The sequence below is a fragment of the Eptatretus burgeri genome, chromosome 10, assembly GCF_056783735.1.
Source record: "Eptatretus burgeri isolate ZD-2024b chromosome 10, Ebu_testis_v1, whole genome shotgun sequence".
Lineage (NCBI taxonomy): Eukaryota > Metazoa > Chordata > Myxini > Myxiniformes > Myxinidae > Eptatretus > Eptatretus burgeri.
The window spans coordinates 37,231,583-37,252,173 of NC_140970.1; the positions used below are offsets into that span (position 1 = coordinate 37,231,583).

The 20,591-nt window shown below is 42.1% G+C and overlaps 1 protein-coding gene across 2 annotated transcripts in view; it reads left to right on the top strand.

The window, feature by feature from the left end:
- Positions 1 to 16,962, top strand: part of LOC147018335 (choline-phosphate cytidylyltransferase B-like) — a 40,675-nt gene extending 23,713 nt beyond the window's left edge. For both annotated transcript variants that reach the window (XM_085897892.1, XM_085897891.1), the window contains exons 8-9: positions 14,935 to 15,001; positions 15,518 to 16,962. In XM_085897892.1, coding sequence (XP_085754018.1) covers positions 14,935 to 15,001; positions 15,518 to 15,823 — 373 coding nt within the window. In that variant the 3' untranslated portion in view covers positions 15,824 to 16,962. The remainder of the gene's footprint in view (positions 1 to 14,934; positions 15,002 to 15,517) is intronic.
- The last annotated feature ends 3,629 nt before the right edge of the window (positions 16,963 to 20,591 follow it).

A 20,591-nucleotide genomic window follows, 5' to 3' on the forward strand; every position in this document is an offset into this window, starting at 1 on the left:
CAAAATGAGTACCATTGCACTGGTAAAGGGGACACTGCATCAGCGGCATAGCCACGTCCCAACCAATGATGCAACCAGCAGCCACAGGCTGCACTCGATAGAGAGACCCCCCTTTCTGTTATTGCAAGAGGAAAACTTCAAACAATTGACTTGCACACTCTATCTCATTAATATAAGGCAATGACCAACCACTTCATGATATGGCAATGATGACTTGCAAGGAAATTAAAGGACTCGATATTCTCTTAAATTCAGCTACTGGGATCATAATTAAAAAAAATCCTTTACAGGAATGAGGCTCATAGAAGAACAAGGTAGAACTGACAATGGGACAACCATCAAAGGAATGAACGAACAGGAAAACAATAGAGGGAGGAAACACTAAAACCAGTGAGTAAGATTGTTGAGTTAGGAAGACTTCATGGGGGTAATAAACATCATTGGTAAGGATGGAGGATTACATGAGGTGGCAGTGCACTGCATGCATGAAGCCCTGGAGTGAATAGTGGGAAAGAACAGCCTCTGAAAGGCAGTTCTATAGGTGGGAGAAGCAAGGAACGAAGGCATTGAGGCTGGATTGTGCAGTCAGGCTGGATTTTGAAAGTTGAACCAGGAGTGGGTTGGAGTTGCTGGGGAGGGTCTGGGGACTGAGAAAAGCAAAGGGAGTAATATGAGAGAAAAGGCAGTAGAAAAGAGAGACCACTGACCTGCCTGCAATTATGCAACAACATACCCTGTGCTTCTATCTCATCTCGTGAGATTCCAATGGTGAGAGCTTTAGATTCCACAGAATCCAGGGGAGACATGTGATGCGGGAGCACCAGTCCATAATGGAGTCCGTACTCCATTGAGCTGCTGAAAAAGGCCTTGTAGAATCAAGTAGTTCCAATTTTCCAAGGAAAGACAAGGATTGACAAAGAATCCTGAGTCTGGCTGGTTTTTTTGAGCCAGCTTTGCTATGTGTTTGGCCTCAGAGAACTTATGGCTGGTGTTGAGTCCTATAAGTTTAAGAGGCTGTACCTCTTCCAGTGGCTGACCATGGAAATACATAGGTCAATTTGTTTTATTATCCTTCTGGAGTGACAGGAGAGATAATGAGATTTTACATGATTGAAAGATGTGTTCCATTTATCAGATCGGCAGAGAGTGACGCAGCTACAATCTGCCGAGCAGTGGAATGGCGATACTGCACAACACAATGTGGAGTCTGCAAAAAAGAAAAGCTTGTTTTCCAGATCACCAGAGAGGTCATTGATGTAGATGAGTAACGAGACTGGGGCCCAACACTGCCTTGGAAACTCTAGTTTCCATTGGGAGAGCAGAGGAGAGGGTTCCATTGAATAGCAACATGTTGACTGTGTGAGTGGAGCAAGTCATAAATTCAGGAACAAAGGTGGCTTTGGTGACACAGACAGATAGTTTGGCCAACAGAGCAGGATGCCAGACTGCCGATTACCCAAGATATGTCCAAGGAATGGGCCATGACCTCTTAATTGAGATTTCAGGTCTCCAACCATTGCTGAGAGCAGCACTAGCATGTCTAGAGTTGAATGACAAGGATAGAATCAAAACTACTGGTCAGAGATCAGGCTGTTTGAAAACAGGAATGACAATTCTCTCCAATGCAAGATGATTGTCATTTTGCTAGGATTGTCATGGAGTATGCAGAAAATGAAATGGTCAATGTCATAATTGTCAACGAGAAGCCCAGACCATAATCCTTTTGAGCAAATTTCGGTCTTCTACATCATCCACCCCAAAGTGAAAAAAGAAACAGCCCAATAAGGATTCGCTTTTGTCCTTTTTTATTTAATTCCTGAGTGCCGATGCTTTGTACAAAAGGAGCTATGGTGTTCTGCTTTTTAATTTGAGATCACTGTCCAATTCTCTACCTGCTTGGCTTTTACCCACAATGGCAGGATAGAGCCAATAACACTCAATTGTTATTTGTGCCTTTGTTGAAAGTGGGATTCAGTGTAAAAAGACAGGTTTGTGTCATCTGTTAATAAACAGTGGGATGTTCCTTTTTGTAAAGGACTGAAGGAATGGCCACAACAGCTGTAACACTCGACCTTTGAAATAGCCAAAAGTATCATGCAAGGCATCAGTGAAGATTTGAATTAAATTATTTGACCCTGGTAGTGGCATCTGGCAAGTGTGCATACAGGGGTTGCTCACATAAAAAATATTACAAGACATAAAGTACACACCAGTTGCAAACAACTGTGGGAAATAATTGTATGATTGGCTGCACTATCTACCATCATGGGTGAGAGCTGGTATTGAGTTTATGAATATACAGAACCATTGGTAAATAAGTGCATGTGTTTTGTAATTACCCTGTGCTGACAAAGCGAAAAGCGGGGTGAAGCGATCGGTCGCGTACGTGTGGCGTATGTACGCGTGCCGTACATGCGTATCTACGTGCGTACGTACGTGTCTGCATTTTAAAAATTAATTTTCTCAGCAACCGTTAGTCTGATGTACACGAAATTTTCCAAATAGGTGTGCCGCCTCCTGCATAATTTTTTAGTCATAAGTATGACGTCATAGGTCGCATGGTACAGGCGCCATCTTGGAAAAAACTGAAAAACTTTGCACCTCTATATCTACGGAACCACTCCATGGAAAAAAATTACACATGGCTCATTGTCAAGTACTCCCCATGGGGAATGCGATTTGTGAATGATGATGTCACTGCTTTCTTCATTATGATGTCATAATTCAACAAGCACGCTTGAAGGGATAAGTAATGAAAAAAAAATTATTTGCAACTGTTGGTCCAACTGATATGAAATTTTGATTATAGGTGCACCTCCTCCTGCAGGAATTTATGATAATTATGATGCCATAGGTCACATTGTGCAGGGACAATCTTGGAAAAACCAAAAAACTTTGCACCTCTATATTTCTGAAACCGCTCCATGGAAAAAATTGAAACATGGCTCATTGTCAAGTACTCCCAATATGATATTGTTGCAAACCGGGGGTCGGGGGTGAGAAGACCAAGAGTGGGGAAACTACCTTGGGTTCCCACCTGACTCTCCGGAATCGCAGGCTGTCGCACACAAATAACTTTGTGATGCGATGGGTCGCTAATCGACCGTGAATGCCAATAACTCGACCACGTGACTTTGGGTCCTCCAACTAATAAATACCGTTTACCTAATGGTCACGTGATCTAATTACTGGGGGACACACCCTCGGTACGCCTTGTTCAAACCGGATCACCTTACCGGATCAGATGCAGCCAAGCGTAACTGCCCAAGGACGTACCGGCTAGAAAAACAGATTGTTGGGGAATAACGCCCTGGATAAGCTAGAATACGGCCCATGCTAAACCAATGAAGGAAAAGACGAAAACGAGCTGGGAAGATTTATATACAAGCATTTATTTACAATTAAGCAAGGAAAGGTATGTGGCACAGCGAATTGGGTTTATTGGCATTTACTGCAGGAATAGCAAGGTATTTGTGTGGTGCGACAAAAGGCAAGCAATTTGCAAAAGCAGACACAGAGCAGCGATATCCCGTTAGAACTTCCACAATCTTAACTTATGCTATGACAGGCACTATCGCATAAACACACACACAAACACGGAAGATTACATAGCCAGAAAGAAAGAGAGCATATGAGGACAATCGGCCTCGCAATACCTGGTGAGGTCGGCCGACCAACACAACCCAATACGCTTCGTGGGAGGTAGGGGGAAGAAATACTGGTGTCTAAAGTGTGGGAGTGGGAGGTGTGGTGTACTGCAATATGGGGGGTGTGGTGTCGTGCCAGAGGAAACTGTGATTGTGAATCAGTAGGATGCTCTTTTGTTCGTCCAAAAGGGACGAGATAGAGGGATGGAAAGAGAATGGAGAGAAGATGCGTGAGGCAAAAGATCCCTAACTTAGTCATGCATAGGTCTGCTAGTGTAGTGTGTACCTCCGTGGGACGCTTCGCTTGAGCATTCCCACCTCAAGAGTTGGCGCGTTATCTCTGGCTTCGTTACTTTTCCGGGGCTCATGACAACGTGTGTTCTGCACTGGTCCTCTGGAATATGCATGTCTCAGTTGCACAACAACCCCGAGTGAAGAGCCAGCAACGGGCAGAGGCAACGAGGAACAGTGAAGAAGAGGGCGAAGAAGAGGGTGAGTGGCTCCGTAATCTGCCATTTATACGTCCATGGTGAAGGGTGGGGTGATGACCCGAAGCGGCGTTATTGGGCCACAATGGCCCAAGCGGTCTCATTCACACGTCCGGTGTGACACGGCCCGGAGTTCTGTACCAAACTCCCAGAATGCTCTTCCTGCGATTCCTCCTCACCATCCATCCCGCCGCCCCCTGGCGACTGGATGAGGGCCGCATCAATCCCGCGTGCTCACCCGTAACATTCCCGGTGAGATGCGGCCAGTGTCATGAGCGTCTGTTGCTCGTCCTCACATCACGCGGTCTGAGCACAGCCTGAGCCGTACAGCACGCCTCTGTTTAGTGGCAAATTGTATCGATAACGGAAGTACAAGGAGGTTCGGGAACATTTTCCCCATGTGTTGGTGGTCAAAGTGGTAATTTTTGGTGAGTAAGGAGTGAGCAAGGTGAGGTGCTGTTGGAAATTGGCACGCAGATTTGAATGAAATGGCGTGCCATGCGTGTGCCGTATAGTGTGTTTGTTCTTATGTTGATCCTCCCACGGGAGGCTTCATGGTATGTTTGCTGTTCATATCGTGTTGTGTTTGCTTGATTGCTTGATTTGCACCATGGCTAAAAAGAAAGGGTTGGAATAGAAATCAGAAAAGAAGATAGAGATGTAGTTAACAAACCGCGCTATAAGACCCACGCAACGCACTTCATCTCGTTAACCCACTAAACATGAGGGGAAGGTCTGACTGCATGAAGACTAACGAAAAAACTACCTGGGGATCTCTGTATATTGGGTGCCATTGCCTTAGAGGTATGCAGTTTTGCAGAACTGCAACACTGTTAATGATGTCATTGGTGCCTTCATTATGACATAATTCGACAAGTGCAATGCTTGATCCAGTCAGTATGAAAAAATAAATTCTCTGTAATTGTTGAAACCACTCACCGATCAATACAAAACTTTAATTGATCAACTACCCATGGGAAATATAGTTTGATAAAAGTGACTTCATTGGTCACTGCTCTGGCACCACATTGGATCAAATAAAAGAAACAGAAGAGTTGGCTTGCACCAAGTCCTTCTCAAGACTGTGTAGGGTAAGTATTCTACGAATACCATCTTGTTTATTTGTGTTTTCATCAGTTCGTTCTCATCAGTCGCATAGGTACAGTGTCCTGCAAAAGTATTCACCCTTTCCAATAGTGCCACATTTGGATGAATTACTAAATATGTGGAAGCAATTTCCCAAATGAACTTTTTTATTCATAACTGAAGAGATCAAACAAAACACTGCTATAGTTGATGGAGGTTACATGCCATGAATACCTGCAAAAAACATGTACAAATCAAAAATCACTGGTTGTAAAAGCATTCAGCCCCTTACGTCAGTACTTGGTGGAAGCACCTTTTGCAGCAATGACTGCTATGTCTTTTGGGGAAGATCTCTACCAGCTTTTCACAGTGAGATGGTGAAATATTTGCCCATTTTTCATGTGAATATTGCTCTAGTTCTGTCCAAGTTTGATGGGAGCATCAATGGACTGCAATATTCAATTGGATTCAAGTCAGGACTTTGATTGGGCAACTCAAGAATATTTATTTTCTTCCTATACAGCCACTCCAGTGTGGCTTTAGCATTGTGTTTCGGATCATTGTCCTGCTGAAATGTGAATCTCCGACCCAGTTTCAGATCATGGCTGACTCAAGCGGGTTTTCATCCAGGATTCTCCTGTAATTTGCACCGTCCATTGTCCCTTCTATCCTGGCAAGCTTGCCAGTCCCCGCTGATGAAAATCAGCCCCATAACATGATGCTGCCACCACCATGCTTGACAGTAAGGATGGTGTTGACTGGGTGATGTACACTTAGGCTTAGTTATTATTATATTAAATTAGGGTATGGTGAGATGCGAATCCGTACACTTCTGAACTTCCTAGGTGAAAATGGACTGCATTTTCGAACTCAGTGGGGTCAATTTACTCTAAGAAATGTTTAGACGGACAACAAATTAATTATAGATTAGAAAATATCGAAATGAGTAGGATTAAGGCCCGGTCACACCTTGAGGTTTTAGCCAACGTATGCCGAATTTTGAATTTTTTTTCTAAAACGCTGGCACACGTTGAATACGTTATGGGTAAGTTTTGATAACATTGAGAGCACGCTGAAAAACACTGCCATACGTCGTTGTACGTTGGCTTTAAACGTTGTACTTTTTGGTTGTCCTCAAATTTTTTCATGCTTGAAATTTCACGACGTATGCCGGCGTATGACTCGCACGTTCCGCTACGCTGGCCACAAGTTGTATGCACGGTCTGCGGTCGTTGACAGACGTCAACACATGCTACTTGTAAGTTAATCATAAGTTGAGACACGCCGAGGTAATGTTTAGCGTACCCGAAACTTATTTCTAACCTATGATTAACGTGTTGTTGGCACGTTACGCGATCGTTGCCACACATCGACAGACGTTACTTTTAAGTTACTCATAGGCTGAAAGACGTCGGTATAATGGATCGTCCTTGTGTCAGCGTCCACGGCCACGGCCAGGACACTTATTTGCAGCATTCTTCAAACTTTTCTTCGGCATGACGAGGATGCTCACACTTCGATGTCTAGCTTGGCTATAATTCCAATTGTCCATCGGCAGCGTCTATTTAAAATAGTCGAGTTTGAGCGTTTTAACACGTGCAGAAGAAACGCTTCGAATTTCCAAAAAACAAAGGCGAGTGACAGCAATTTAAATCGTTCATTGTAAACAATGAAAATAGCTGAGTGGTACCGTTTAAAAGTCGTTGAGTGTAAAAAAAAAATCCAATTGTTGAGCGCAAGCATCTACTTTCAATAGTGGGGTTTGAGCGATTTAGCACGTTTAATAGAAACGATTAAAATTTCCGAGCGCCAGCGTCAAAAAACAAAGGCGAGTGACAGCAATTTAAATCGTTCATTGTAAACAATGAAAATAGTTGAGTGGTACCGTTTAAAAGTCGTTGAGTGTAAAAAAATCCAATTGTTGAGCGCAAGCGTCTACTTTCAATAGTGGAGATGCAGCCATTTAAATCGTTGAGTTTATCATTTAAATCGTTAAACGCAAGGACGATCCATCATAACCCACACCCTCCCCCTCACACTCACCTACTACTGCCAACATGAACAAACTACTACTAATACTAATACTGATACTGATACTGTTACTGCTGACATGGACATCGACTCAAAAAGGACTCGAAAACACTGTTGGGTTCCCCTTTTATGAGCAGCATTTTTATATACCAATTCCCAAAACCGCTGGGAACACGTCTTTATATGGCAGTTGTAAGCTAGAAACACGTAAATTTTTTTTTTTTTTGTCGACCGGAAGACGTCATTGGAATACGTCTACATACGTCTATGTGTGTTGGGACTACGTAAAGAATTGGTTCAAAGCACGTCAAACATAAGTTAGAAATAAGTTTCGCGTAAAAAACACATTACCGCGACGTGTTTCGACTTATGAGTAGCTTATAAGTAGCCTTTGTGGACGTGTGTAAGCGTCCACATATCGTGTGTAAAACTTATCCCCATCGCATGCGGAGCATGTGTCATATGCTGAGTACGTCGTAAAATTTTGAACATGTTTAAAATTTCTTGACGTACTCTGCTTACTACGACGTATGATAGCGTACTTTAGCGTTGTACTCACGTATACCAAACTTACTCATACCGTATTTGACGTGCCCCAACGTTTTAGACACATTTTTCTTAGGTCGGCATATGCTGGCAAGATCGCCAAGGTGTGACCACGATGTTGACACTTCCATTTCTACGGCAGTTATGATTCGAATCGTTGTGCGTCAGCCTTTTAATAGGCTACATCACGACATCGTCGGCGATGCGTGCAACGCGCTATGCCTAAGTTAGATTATCGTTGGGCATCGGTTGTGTAGGCCGCCAACAGGTTCAGCATTCGTTGGTATAAGTTATCTATAACACAATGAAACGTTCTGTGTCCGTTACCAATGCGTTATACATAAGACCAAGTCCCTATGAATACGTCCGAATCTTTAAAAAAAAACATCAAAAGTTCAACGTAAGCCAGCGTTTTTGATACATTTTAATACGTTGCCATCGCTGGCTAAAACGTCAAGGTGTGACCGGGCCTTTAGTTACTCAACTCCAGAAATGATAAATCTTGTTTTAGGTCATATTTTCGAAAGGGTAGTGAATTCAATGTCGGTGCAGTCATTTCTTAGAGTAGATCGACCCCATAGAGTTCGAAAATGCACTCCATTTCCACCTCGGATTTGTTAGTACCGTAATCCAGAAGTACCCGTAATCTTACCTGACCATACCCTAATTTAACCAACTCCTGAAACTAAAAGTCGTCATATGGAGCGACCTCGAAATCACCTCCGATCAACTTAAATTTTTTATGCGCGTTATTGAATCATAGTGGAATAATTTAAGGCTTGTGGAGACAACATCTGAAATTTTTAATTTTTTTTTTGCTGTTTTTGGACAACCATAAGATATATATAAATATATATATATATATATATATATATATATATATATATATATATGTATATATTGTGTTCAAAAAGTATCCTACCGCCGATGAGTGAGGAAGTGTAAGTGAGCACCGTCAGTTTTTCGTTTTTGACAAAATGACGGAAAACTTGAACAACGCTACTGCATCAAATTTTGTGTAAAGCTTGGCGATTCCCAAGTGGAAATGATCCGTAAGATTCAACAGGCCTTCGGGAATGAAGCAATGGGCACCACACAGATAAAAGTGGTGCAACCGCTTTAAAGATGGTCGCACATCAGTGGAAAGTGAAGCACGTTCTGGTAGGCCCTCAACATCCCGAAATGAGATCGTCATTGACCAAGTGAGGACCCTGCTGATGCAGGATCGTCGAATCACGATCAGAGAACTTGCAGACGAGGCGGGAGTCAGCATTGGATCCGTTCATTCCATTGTGACTGACGATTTGGGCTTAAGGAGAATCTCAGCGAAGTTCGTGCCAAAGCTGCTAATGATCGAGCAGAAGCAACTCTGTTTGGAGATCGCACAGGACATGCTGGAGACTGTGAACAGTGATCCCAACTTCTTCAACACAGTGATCACTGGCGATGAGACCACAGTGATCCGTCATTTTGTCAAAAACGAAAATCCAACGGCACTCACTTACACTTCCTCACTCATCGGCGACTGACAGCTTCTGCAGGCGGGAAAATATTCGCGCATACGGATTAGGATCATCTACATACGTGCACCAAACCACGCCTCCCTAGCTTCATTTGTTTACGCACGAAAAATTAAGGTTGGATCCTTTTTGAACACACCTCATATATACATATATATATATATATATATATATATATATATATATATATATATATATATATATATATATATATGTGTATATATATATATATACATACATACATATATACCCAAATGGCCTTGTAATATACCAAATTAAAGCCCATTATTTAAAAAACAATCAATATCCATATCATTGTTGTGTCACTTTTATTGTTGCCCAAATAAAATGTCATTGTAATCAATACCCCTTTCCTGATGCAAAATCTGTGTGAATTTGGGAATGCGTTTGTTTTATGCATCAAGTTGGAGTTTTTTTCATGGTATTCGACATTGTTACAATAATTCACTGATTAACGAAGTTATTTATGTTTGTTGTGGAGATTTAGTATTGCAGATAGTGAATATAGAAGTCCAGTTCCAGACTGCAGGACCAGTGGATAAGTTCAAATTTTACTTTTATTTAAATTTCTTTTCCAGATGTAATTATTTAAGTTATATTTTAGCAAATTTTGATAGTAACCCGTTCCATTTTATACTATGCATAATTATTGCATATTAAATACATATGTAATATATTTTTTCAGAGATATGGTGAACAAAAAGCATCATCATGAATGATCCTGGACAGAACGCAGAGCCTCCTGCGAAGAGGAAAAAGGAGAAAGCACGTGGAAAGATTCAGCCATGTTGTGTAGTACATTTTGTTGGCATCTCTCACGGCACATTCAAGTTCTTCAATGATGACAAAACTGCTCAAGTCAAAATAGACAAAATTCGTGACATCAATCTGCTCAAAGCTGTTTGATGGCTTGGTGCAGTCTGGAGATGTCATATTCAGCACAGATCAATACATGCCGGATTCCATCTCGTCACTGGAGAGGAAGCGTCGAGGATGTGGTGAAAAGTTGATCCTTTGAGGTGGAGCAACCAAACGTCCAGCAGAATGGAAGGTCTTCCCTAGTAATGCTGAAAACAAGGTGCAGCTCAGCACTCATTTTGAAGTTATGGAGTACTAACAAATATGCAGCAAGGTTGCATGGACGTCAGGTAATAGTGATATGCGAGAGTGCTCCACACTTACTTACCTCGGAAGATGGCGTCACAACAAAACGAGTTGAAATTGCTTTCCTAAATTCATCCCAGGAGGAGACCGATTCCAGGGTCATCCTGTACAGCATGTATGCCAGAACAAAAGGGTGCTGCAACATTCAAATCAAGAGTCGTGACTCAGATATCTTCTTTACTCTGCTGCACTTTGCACCAACACTCAACATCAGAATACTATTCGATACAAAGGTTAGCACAAGGCCAGACTGATTGATGTGTTCAGTATTGCAGAAGACTTTGGGCAGGCCAAATGTACAGCTTTGTTGGTGCTTCATGGAGTCACTGGTTGTGATACAGCAAATGCATTCCGTGGCAAAGGCAAGCTCCTGCCCCTCAGGACCCTGTTAAAAGCTCCAAAGTTCATTCCTATTCTTGGGAAACTTGGCGATGACCGGAAGTCGTTGACAATTTATAGAAATTAGTATGTGCGATGTATGGAGCCAACACCAGAACTACAAAGGTTGATGATCTCAGATTGACCAAGATCAACTCGTTGTGCACGAAGGAAGGAAGATCCACTCCAAGTAGTGTCGACATGGCTACAATGCCACCATGTCGAAGGAGCCTCAAGCAACACATATTGAGGGCGAATAACCACATAACTATTTGGAAACGGGCAAATGTCGCAAGACCAACGCTTTCTCCAGCTCATCAAGGTCATGGATTGGTGATGATAAAGCAGAGTCTCCAGCCACTCTGGTATGAGGGAGAATGCCAACCGCAAAATGTCCCGAACATATCTGCTGAGGATACAGATGAGGAAGAGTCAGTCCTGGATGTTGCTAGTGACATCTATGGTGATGGTGACAGCTGTGATGACACAGACTGATGATCTTGCCAATCTTGTGTGTTTGGGTGTGTGTGTGTTTGTGTAGGTGTGCATGTCGGTGTTTGTGTGTGGGTGGCGGGGCGCATAGGTGTGTGAACTCATGATCTACACACTAACTTAGGCATGTGTGTGTACTTGCACTCGTTTGTTCATTGATATTTTTGTTTGTTAGTATTAGCAAGATTGGTCATTATCTGATATTGTATAACATCAATGATACACAATGTTCTTAATGCATCTGATGTTGTGCTGGATATTGGAGAGATAACAGCTGTAAAATATATATGAGAGGTATAGAAACATCTACCTGTGAATTTTGGGCATATTACCAATAAAACGAGCACAATTAGAAAAATTTTAAAGACTTCATCCGGATTTTGTAGCAGGGATAGAGTACACACAATAATTTAAGTTTACTCGTGCAACAATAAAAGTGACACAACACTGATATCGTTGTTTTTTTTTGTTTTTTTTAGATAATGTGCTTTAATTTAGTCTATTACAAGGCCGTTTGGGCCCATATATATGATTACAGTTACTTGAAGAAACTGAACATTTTAGTCATTTGCGGATGTCATTTTAATGAAAAATACGGATATCTAGGGCGATGTGAGAAATAGTCTGAAAAATCATAGTGGGAATGACTTATTTTACTGTTACCACTTGATATAGGGTTGAGTACACCCTGAGGCTTAAAAAAAATTCAGTGGCAATTTGTTGTGGGGAGGGGGGGCGGCGGGGGGTGCATGGTATGCTATGTGGGCTGCCGGCCTAACTGGAATGGTTCAATATTTGAATTGGAACATAAGATCAAAAACATCAAACCAACACCAGGAAACTATGACAAGTTCAGCTAACTTATTAAGAAAACAACACAAAGGCACATTGCCTGAGGTTGCAGAGTGGAGTATATACCTGGTCTCTCTAAGGAGACAGCTGCCCTCTACGATGACTATGCCACCATGTTTGAAATTGATCCCTTCTCAGAGGAAACTAGATCAACCAGTGAGAACGTGATGGAAAGTATCCCCAAAGAGCACCAAAAAATCTGGAATGCACTGGTTGAGTGTATAGACATGTCAAAGAACATTAAGAAGGCATGGTCTCTAATCTGCAGGCTTCATGGTGACCCGAAAGTTGCTCCTCAACAACCCAAGGTTACTGCAAATCAAGTTGCTCACCATTTGCTCTTGAATGGTAAAAGTGGAAAGAGGCAAGAAAAGACCAAGCTAGACCATGGCAAGTACAGCAAAGACCCAGGTTTTACAATATCATTTATCATGGAAGAGCTGGAAACTGCCACTTCAAGTCTTAAACCAGGAAAGGCAATTGGCTTGGATAACATCACAACTGAGCAGGTCAAATACTTCAGACCGGAGATAAGGAGTGGTTATTACAACTATAAATCACTGCCTGGCAACCCACAAACTGCCCAAGATCTGAAAGAAAGCACATTTGATAACAATGTTGAAACCAGGGAAAGATCCATCAATCCCAAAGAGCTACAGGCTGATCTCACTTCTTAGTCACACTTACAAGCTGTTTGAATGCTGGATCCTAAACAGAATAGCTCCCCCAACGCAACAATCTTGTTAGTAAGCTCACCAACACAAGATGTGGTGCTTGCCCACAGACCCTATGCTCCACTGCCTTAACCCTCTGCTATTCTACTGTTGAGTATGCATGCCCAGTATGGGAAAGATCCACCCATGCCAAGAAGCTGGACTTAGCCCTTAATGCTTCCTGCAGACTTATCACAGGTTGTCTCAAGCCAAGAAATACTGACAGCCTCTACCTCCTGGCACGAATTGTCCTGCCAGACATCAGAAGAGCAGGAGCCAGCATGAAGGAGCACCAGTGGCAGATAACAGATGAACGACTTCCAATGTTTGGCCAGGCATCATCTCAGAGCTGCCTAAAGTTGAGGAAAAGTTTTCTTAACTGTGTGACTCCTCGTGAGGCTGGCATTACAAGTGAAGCATGAGTCTCCATATGGGTTGATAGAATATCCACTCTACCTCTCTCAACTACCATGGGACGAACAGCAAGTGAGCAACTCCCTCCTGGTGCAGATGCAAGTTGGGCCAGATGGAAATGCATCAATCGATTGAGAACTGGTGTTGGCAGAGCCAAGTTGTGTCTCAACAAGCGGGGATATAACTCAAATGATGTCACCTGCAAATGTGGTACTGAACCACAAACAATGGAACACCTGCTGAAATGCCCTCAACTAGAAAACCAATGCACAGCTGCCGATCTCGCTGCCTACAATGAAGGTGCCGAGCAGAGCTGAACAATATCTAATCTTGTGACGTGGACTTGATAGATAGATAGTGACATCTCAAACCAGTTTCCAGCTTGCCTGGCTGCTGAGTTTGGATGGACGAACTGACCTGGGTAGAGTCTGGGTGATATAATTTTTCTTCCTCTTCTTAATGATGGATTTCACCATACTCAAAGGGATCATGAGTTTTGACATCTTCCTATGACCCTTTCCTGAACGGTGCTTCTCCAACACTTTGTCTGATTTATTTGTAAAGCTCCTTGGTCTTCATGTTTACCTTGTTGGTTGGCCAAGTTGAGTTGCTCCTTAAAACTCAGATAAATGGGGGAGCTTAATTTTGATGTTAAAGCACTGATTGCATACAGGTGAAACCTATTACACTTATATTGTAACCTTTCAAACAAATAATTTGTTCCTGAAGTGATTTATGGTTAATGAGGGAAAGGCTTTGAATATTCATGCAACTGAGAATCATCTAATTTTCCTCTGTTAATCTAGCTTATTTACATTTTATCTGCATGTTTTTAAGGTTTATCACTTTTGAGTAGTTTGTGAAAACTCTATATATTAAGTTTGATTTGAAAGCATCATTAAATAAGTTGAGGTGGCATCAAAATGTGAAAACTTTGGAGGGGGATGAATGCTTTTGCAGGCCATTGTATATCACCACGAGATTTGATGTTGGTCTCCGAGTAGCTGTTAAGTGTCCAACAACTATGATCCAACAACTTCTGACCCATGTAGGCCCTGCAGAACCTCTTGTTTGGCCCAAGTACCCCTTGAAGAATATCAATATTCAGCTTTGGTTGCAATATTTACTTGGACTGATGATAGGAGAGGGTGAGGAATGGAAAGAATGTCACAGGACAGTTTATCCAGACATTATTGCAACTGCCATGGTTCAAGCCTTTAAAAATGATTTTTTTTTCTTCAAAAATTTTTTCCCTTACAATTTCAAAGAGAAAAACCAGCACTAGCGTTTGCACAATAAATAAAAAAAGAAGTGCAAATAATTTAACTAGTGTAGCTGCCCAGCAGTCAAGGCTCGGGTGTAATGTTTTGAGCACTGGGTGTTTTTCACCATCTGCTTATTGCATTTGGGTCTGAACATCTTATTGCAGTTGCATGATTCCTCACTCCTCATTGAAAGGATATTTAACACCGAATACTAGATGCCTGCACAGTCCAAGGTGAAGACCACTCTGTGATCAAAACAACTTTGTCTGCCTTTTCCTCCCATTTCTTTCCTCCAACTCGCTTTACCTTTACTGCAGGTGGGAGGAGAGATCTCGTGAACTAATTGGCAGTTTTCTTCAACTCTTTGGTCCCGATGGTGCTTGGGTCAGTGAGTGGCTGTCATAAAGCTGTAACATTTATAATTGCTGATCATTGCTCTTACAATGGTATCAATTGATGTGGCATCCTTAATGACATAGTCTGTAAAAATTGGAATTTTTTGCCTTTTCATTTCAAAGTCTGTTCAAGGAAAGTATTGCAGAGAATATTGCCATTGGATGAACAGGGGTTTAAAAATGGTCATCATATTATCCAGGTCTTGCTTAGAGCTGGTAAGACTTTAAATTGATGGACACGGATATGTTTGTACACGGGATGCTGTGCTTATGCAAAATAATAATTTGCATTTGTTTGGATATGTTTCACAAAAAGTAATTTTTGTAGAAATTGTGCAGCAGGTACAAAAGGATGGATGTTGAGCAGTAGTTGAAGGGGAGAAGTGTGGGGCAGGTTGAATGGGAGCATTAAAAGAAATGTGGTGTCCCTGCATGTGCATAACTTGCGTCATTTTGTCCAATTATGGGCTTCTTTTGTGATGTTACATGTATTGTATCCTTTCAGAAGCTGATGTTACAGGAGAGCTGTGATCGGATGATACAAGCTGTCTCACCTCGTCATAGTCCTCCTGACAGTCCCCAGTTTCATTTGCCAGAAGCACTACTTGAAGAATGCCCAACCTTCACAAAGGGGAGAATGGAATTGAGCTCAATGTGTTTGGAAGATGAAGAATCAGAGAGGCATTCACACAGGCCAGAAGGAGCGGACACTTGGAAGCCTGTAGATAGCACTTCAGCTGGAGATATAAAGGGAGAGAGTGTCTTGTGGCCAGCACCCTGCATCTCCAACATACAGAACACTCTTGATTAGCAGACCGCTTCTTTTTTGTGATCCGTAGATCTTTATTTTCAGCAATATGACTGCTCTTTTTCATTTTCACTGTGAAGTCGTTTTGAAAAAATCACCGAGCCATTCCGTGATATGGAGCATCTTGTCAATTCCAGATATGTGATGGGTTAATTGAAGCTGTCGGGATATTAGAAATTATGTCACAAGGACTATGGAAACCACAGATTGTATCAGCATTCCTTCCACATGTTGCTGTGATTGATGATTGAGAGATTCTAACTTCTTTGTTCATGGTGGACCAATCAAAGCTGCATTGGAATTATCCGAATTAAAGCATATGAATCGATTTCCTTATCTGTTTCAACAAAATATATATTTGTTGAAATCTATACATTACAAATTACAATTATAGACATTCGAATGTGTGGGTAGAGAATTACACACCCAGTTACACACACCCATGTTCACCTGTTACATTTGTCATAATTTTAATTCCCCCTTCCAAACGTCACCCTCTGGTGAAGAAATATCTGGTGTATCCTTCGGCGAACAAATCTTCACTTGCAATTGTTTAAAATATTCCTGGTACAAATTTGTTTGATGAGCTTTTTAAATTGCCTTTGTTGGAAATTCTGGATTCGAACTTCGGGTTGACATTAGTTGATGAAACGACCTCTGGTAACACCTTGCATTGACGCTCGACTTGTGTTTGAACTTACACAACAGAGGCTTTTAGACGTGTTCTGCTTTGCATCTCATCAGTTTAGGTTGGTCCTATGTTCTACCACAGAAGGCACATGCTATCATTTTAATGTAATTTTGATAATAAATAAATCTCTTGATGTGCAATTTTACAAACCAGGTACTGCAGTTAAAATTATTTCCTGCAAAATTTGGCTTTGTGGTTATTGATGCAAGTCATTACTTTTCTGCATGTGGGAAGCCCCCTTTCAAGTGGTTGGGTTTGCTGCTTTGATTTTTGTACCATTGAATCCTTGCCACGATGCAGCAATAGCTAAAATGCCAATTGCTTGCTTCCCCTTGTTTTTGGCAATGACTATACTGATGTGGACGGACAAGCATTTGGTTTAAAATAAATGTACGTGTTTGACTATTTATTTGTCATTAATAACTTCAATAAAGTGAATGATTGATATTGACTTTGGATTATGTAGGGTATATTTATTGGGCAATGATTTATTCTCTTCATGGGGACTTGATTAATTATGTATCATTCATCAAGTGGTGGTGAAAACACCAAGGAGACTCCTAACTTTGGAGTGGATTTTTTTTTTCAACCTTTACATTCGTTAACAATGGCCATGGTGCATAAATCTCTAAATGCAGACTCCTTTGCTCAACATTGAATGTACAACCTCACCTCGACCTTCCTGAAGATGTCCTGACAATTATGGAATCTGTGAAGAGTTAAAAAAATTAAATCATGGTTCGTCTGTGATCCCAAAATTTATCTTTTTGCTGCTGCAGTTGGTCAGCGAGCAACTGGGCCATTTTTCGCGTCCGAGGCTTGGCGGGGTGTGGCTACGACCGCTATGAACAAATGGAGAAGCTTAACATTTACCAACAGTTCCATTTGTTCCGATTCTTGGCTCCTCCCCTTACCCGTGGCTCATAAAAAGAGCAAACTCAGCTCATTTTCAGTCAGAATTCGCCAGAGGGAGAGATATCGCTGGACTCGCCAGACGCCAGAGCTCACCAGACAAGAGACTGTGGTAGACTTTGGATCTCGCTAGGGTGGCAGGCGGCGCAAGGAGGGCAAGCATCGGCACTGAGCGAGGGGTGCCACGAGGCAACGTGGTCAAGTGTGGGATCATGAGTTGCTACTACGAGCCGGGGATGCTCTCATTCTGTCGATGCTCAGTTAGGCTGCATCCTGCAACAACACTTACATGTACAGATTCTTACACTATTACAATAGGGTCTTTTCTCTTATGCATCTTTCTCCACTATCTATCTCTCATCTACTGTGGATGCACAAGAGCAATTGAGATGGACAATCCTGACCAAGTATGTTCTTTTCAGAGCGACCAAGACTGTTCCTTTCAGAGTGAACCCAGAGCGGAACCACCAAACTCAAGAGAGAACCGTATTGACTTGCATCTCCCATCTTCCTCTTACATGCTGCAACATATGTTGCATTAGACTTGCACCTCTCACTCACACCCAAGACACTCTCAGGATTTCTCCCTCCTTCCCTTTCCTAAGTGTTTTGGGTTGCGCATGTCCGCTGACCACACCAGGTATTGAGAGGTCACTCATCCTCAACTTCTTCTTATCTCTCTGGGTTATCTCAAACTTTCCTTGGGATTTTGTGCATATGTGATGGTGCCCATCGTAGCATAAGTTAAGATTGTATGACAATATTTAGGGTAACTGCACTGTCTTCTTCTTTTGTAAATATTGTTTGACTTTTACCAAACCCAACAAATTCCTTGCTTTCTTCTGCTCTACATTTGCAATAAATCCCATACTGTGCCACATAACTTTTCTCACTTTTGTTAAATAAATGTACCTGTTAGAAATGTGCCAAGCTTGTTTTTGTCTTTTCCTCCATTTGTCTAGCCGGGACGTTGTACCCCAAAATCTGCTATTTAGCTGATACATACTGTACTTGGCAGCTCCGCTCAGTTGCACCCAATATGGTAAGCAACTTAAAGTAACGCAATTACGCATCAAGGGTGTGATCCCCCAATAAGGCGATCACATGTTCCTCGGTAAACAGTTGTCAAATGGAGAACCCTGGGCCACGTGGTCAAGTTATTGGTGTTCGCGGTTGATTAGCGACCCACCGTGACACAAAGTTATTCATGTGTGATGGCCTGTGATTTCCAGTGAGTCCGGAGAGAAACCAATGACAGCCCCTCCCTCGTGGTGACTCCGGGGCTGCGGCAATACAATGTTGAACTCCGATTCCCACATTGACTTGTTTCTGCTCAGTGTCCCTGTCCTGCCGGCTCAACTCGCACGTGTTCACCTCATCCGTCAGAATGTCGAACGATCGATTTCTAACCTGTCATTCTCTCTCATTCGCTGACCCGTTCAGGATGATTGAAGAGTTCAAAGGAATTTTTTTCCGATACACAATGTTAATGAGTTTTAAGCAACCTGATTATAATCGGCTCCACACGTTAACAACCACTCTGAAAATGAACACCTCGTTCACTCATCAGAGTTAAATCGAGCACGGTGACTATTGAAACGCACATCTCATCACATGTCACCCATCTCTCCACACCTCCCTCTCACGGGTTTATACAGCAACACAGAATAATCCCATGCTTTCTAGCAAATGCGATTCTCGTCCATATTGGAAGTTTTGTCTGAGAACGTTCCAGCATCTTCATGAATCACAACAGGCAGTGTACAGTACAATACTGCCATCAACATTCAAAATTATCTCATTACATCAAGCAGTTTATATTACAATTGACCGATTCGTGCTACAACAACTTATAACATATCACCGTCAATTTTAATTGTTCATGCATAGGCATTTACTTATGCTTATCCACAAATACCACAACATCTAGCTTCCAACTGACACTTGGTGCGGTACATGGTGGCATATTTCATGCTTGTCGTGTTCACATCCAAGTACTCCTACTTGTTGCAAATGGTGTATGTCGATGCCGTATTCAAATAATGATGAATAAGCATCTTTCCAGTTGGCATGTAATAATTACTTTGTCCCTTATTAGCTCCCCTGGAATGTAATTCCCGGGAGCTTAAGGGATAGTGCGTCATCCGTCCATACACAAACACTTGCAACTTCTCTGAAACTACACACACAATTTGATGAAACTTGACCACAATGTGGTACTGGTATGTAATGTCTATTTGGCAAGATAGCCTAGTTGGTAGTGTTATCACATAAATTGCTTCATTTTGGTTTGAGCTGCTACTGGGACAGATAAAATGAAACTGACATTTTCGTATTGAGAGAACCAAGAAGTCTTGCATTTCAACACTCGGGGTGACTGGTGATCTCCTTTGGCAACTGTCATTTTCATCAATTTAATGATGCTCCTTGATTGAACAGTTTTTCCACTTCCCCCAAAATTGATGCTACCAAAATCACAAATCTTTTTGTTTTTTGTCCTTGACTTGACCAACAGCGAGCTCAAACGCTTTTCCCTTTTCATAAAGTTTCCCCAGTCAAAAGCACTAGCTGTGCCTATGCATCACTTCACTGATTGGTTTAATCAAAAGGCAGCATGTTCCACTTCATAAACTTATTGCATTTCTATCTGTGTCTCAATAATGATGTAAAATGAAATGAAACACATGGAAAAGGACCTTTCACAACACATTGTTGCTGTTGTCATGGCTGTGGTTGTTATCCCGAACACGCAAAGTGAAAAGTGGGGTTAAGCAATTGGTTTATGTCCGTCTGTGTGTCTGTCATTAGTTTATGATCGAGGAACAACCTATTTAAATTGAATCTTCTTCTTCTTCTTTCGGCTGCTCCCGTTAGGGGTCGCCACAGCGGATCATCCGTGATGATCCGCATAGTGATTTGGCACATGTTTTACGCCGGATGCCCTTCCTGACGCAACCCTGGTCGCCTCTTACGACACAGGGATATGGTACACCTATTTTTTAACCGGGGTATACACCGGCCCAGTACACTGGTACTCATTTCGCCGACCTCAGAAGGATGACAGGCTGAGTGAACCCCCTGGTGTATTAATTCAGTGGCCCAACGGGGCTTGAACTCAGGACCTTTTGGATCCCAAGCCGCTGCCCTAACCACTGCGCCAACACCAGG